At 49.9% G+C, this 2,537-nt stretch overlaps 1 protein-coding gene across 1 annotated transcript in view; it reads right to left on the reverse strand.

Annotated features, from left to right (window-relative positions):
* The window catches only part of SKP2 (S-phase kinase associated protein 2), a gene marked incomplete at its 5' end in the record, with an annotated part of 11,166 nt that extends 8,659 nt beyond the window's left edge, over positions 1-2,507 (reverse strand). Inside the window, one exon of the mRNA XM_010169895.2 lies at positions 2,171-2,507. Coding sequence (XP_010168197.2) covers positions 2,171-2,507 — 337 coding nt within the window. The remainder of the gene's footprint in view (positions 1-2,170) is intronic.
* Between the last annotated feature and the right edge of the window lie 30 nt (positions 2,508-2,537).

Genomic DNA, 2,537 nt, shown 5'->3' on the forward strand with positions numbered 1-2,537 from the left:
GGTTCATTTGACCAATTTGATATCCTTCAACGATGGCAGGAATAGCTGGGTGGATGAGGGGAGTGCAGTGGATCTTGTCTACCTTGACTTCAACAAGGCTTCTCACACTGTCTCCCATAACACCCTCATAAGTAAGCTCAGGAAGCTTGTCTTGGATGAGTGGACAGTGATGTGGATTGAGAACCAGCTGAATGGCAGAGCTCAGAGGGTTGTGATCAGAGGTGCAGAGTCTAGTTGGAAGCCTGTAGCTAGCAGTGTCCCTCAAGACAGCCTGGAGAAGACTGAGAGGGGATCCTATCAATGCTTAGAAATACCTAAAGGGTGGGTGTCGAGAGAATGGGGCCAGACTCTTTTCAGTGGTGCCCAGTGACAGGACAAGGGGCAACGGGCACAAACTGGAACAAAAGAAGTGCCAACTGAAGATGAGGAAAAACTTCTTTACTGTGAGGGTGCCAGGGCACTGGAACAGGCTGCCCAGAGAGGTTGTGGAGTCTCCATCTCTGGAGCTGTTCAAAAGCCACCTGAATGTGATCATGTGCAACTTGCTCTAGGTGAACCTGCTTTGGCAGAAGGCTGGATTAGATGATCTCCAGATGTTCCTTCCAACCCCTACCATTCTGTGATTTCTGCCTGCTGATCAGATGCCTTGTTTGGCTTGGTTGTAAAAGCACCTCTACAGTCCCTCTCTAGGCTATACAGACAAGCCTGCTATTCATCCCCTTTTCAGCTCTTCAGTGTAGGAAGATATCATTACCATTTTTGCCTAGGTAATGGGCAAATGTAAAGCTTTCCATAACATCAACTTGCTACACTTACTAAAGCTACAGAAAACCAGCTTCCCTGAAAAAATTACAAAAATCTTTATTCACATACTCATTTTGGAAACAAGAGCATCTCAGTTACTTCTTTTGTACTCTAAGGCTTATATGGTCCTCTTTTTTTTTTTTTTCTTCCCCTGCTGAAATGCCCATCCTTCCTAAGCACATCAGGCTCAAGGTGAGCTATGCTTTTGCATGGTAGGCAGAGAAAAGCAGGTACTGCAAACTGCTCCTTAAAACATGCACGCTAACAACCACCCCCCAAGAATTATCTGAAAGAATGTGGTGTGATCGCAACTTCTCACGAGCAGATAAAGGACTCCAGAACTCGTTGCCATTCACTTGGGACATTTCTGGGTGGTGAGTTCAAGAACAGCTGCCTGCGACCCAGCACTCCATCTTATTTAAAAGTAAGGCTGCCTGAGGGCATTCCCACCCTTCATATGACAGCCTAGTGTCTGGAGAGAGCTGTTTCTTTGCTTTGCATTCCATAGTCACTGCAGGCTAAAAAGACATTTTGATACCAGGGAAAGGAACCCAGCATCCTATAACCCCTTCTTCAAATGCCCCAGGTAACAGCCCTTGCCAGTCCCTTTCCAGCCCAGGAGCCTCACATCCTTTGCTGCACCTTCTCTATAGCTCTCTGGCAGGGTCCCTTGCACTGCTCACAGCTCAGCCCCAAAAGGAGCAGAGAGGAGATGCTGCCCCTCAGCCTGCACTGTGAGATGAGCATCTGGATCCCCTTTGGTCTTGAGGACCAAGTATCTTACTTCTTAGATGCTTAAGTAAAAAAACAAAGCAAACCAAAAAACACAACACAAATCCCCCCAAAAAAACCCAAACAAAAAAACCTCCATGACCCCCTGGGTTTCAAAATTATACTGCGGAGAGCAGCACCAACAGTCCACATTCACCTGGGAGCCACAGCTGCATTTTGGGCAGCCTGGCCCCGCTTGGTACGTGGCAAAACACCTCCTGGAATAGGTCCCTTGGGCAGAGCAACAAATGCAGCTCAGGGCCCTGCTGGGCCAAGGTGCCACCCAAGTCCCAAGCACCCAGGGTGGACAGGCACAGGGACACGCAGCACAAACCCCTGGCACACAGAGAGGGGTTGGCAGGAGCCAACCATGGCTTATGTGGGCTGCAGTTCTGGAGCCAGACACACCACCTCTGCTTAAAGGCTTACGTAAAACAGGACTTATCAGCCCAAACCTGAAAGCTGCTAGATCTAGAAGTAATATTCTGCTGGGAGGAAGGAAAGGAAAAGCAAAGAATAAATTACTAATGACTTGTGACACACACTCTCCATCTCTACAGCAGGGCAAACGAAACCTGGGCCAGGGTGATGGTACCTGACTCTGCCTCTCGGAGCAGCCGAGGCCGGCGCACAATGACAAAGTCCTTTTCCTTCTCCTTCACCTTCTGCCGTTTCTGAGGAGGACAGGGCGATGACACCAGCAGGTCCCGTGGCGTGTTTTCATTGCCCAGCTTGTCCTTCTTAAGGACAGACACTCCCATGCCCGAGAGAAACTCCGAGGTCTTGCTGGAGTCCCAGTCCCAGGTGAAGCTGGTGGAAACATTGCTGCTGGAGGACGGGATCTCCTGGAGGTGTTTCCTGCAGAGACAGCAAAACCCAGAGGTTCTGACGGCACCGCCGGACGGACACGCAGCACCAGAGGGGGCTCCGCCTACAGAACCGTTTCACCACCTAACATCCCC

This window comes from Antrostomus carolinensis, unplaced genomic scaffold (assembly GCF_000700745.2).
Source record: "Antrostomus carolinensis isolate BGI_N321 unplaced genomic scaffold, ASM70074v2 scaffold18310, whole genome shotgun sequence".
NCBI classification, from domain to species: Eukaryota; Metazoa; Chordata; class Aves; order Caprimulgiformes; family Caprimulgidae; genus Antrostomus; species Antrostomus carolinensis.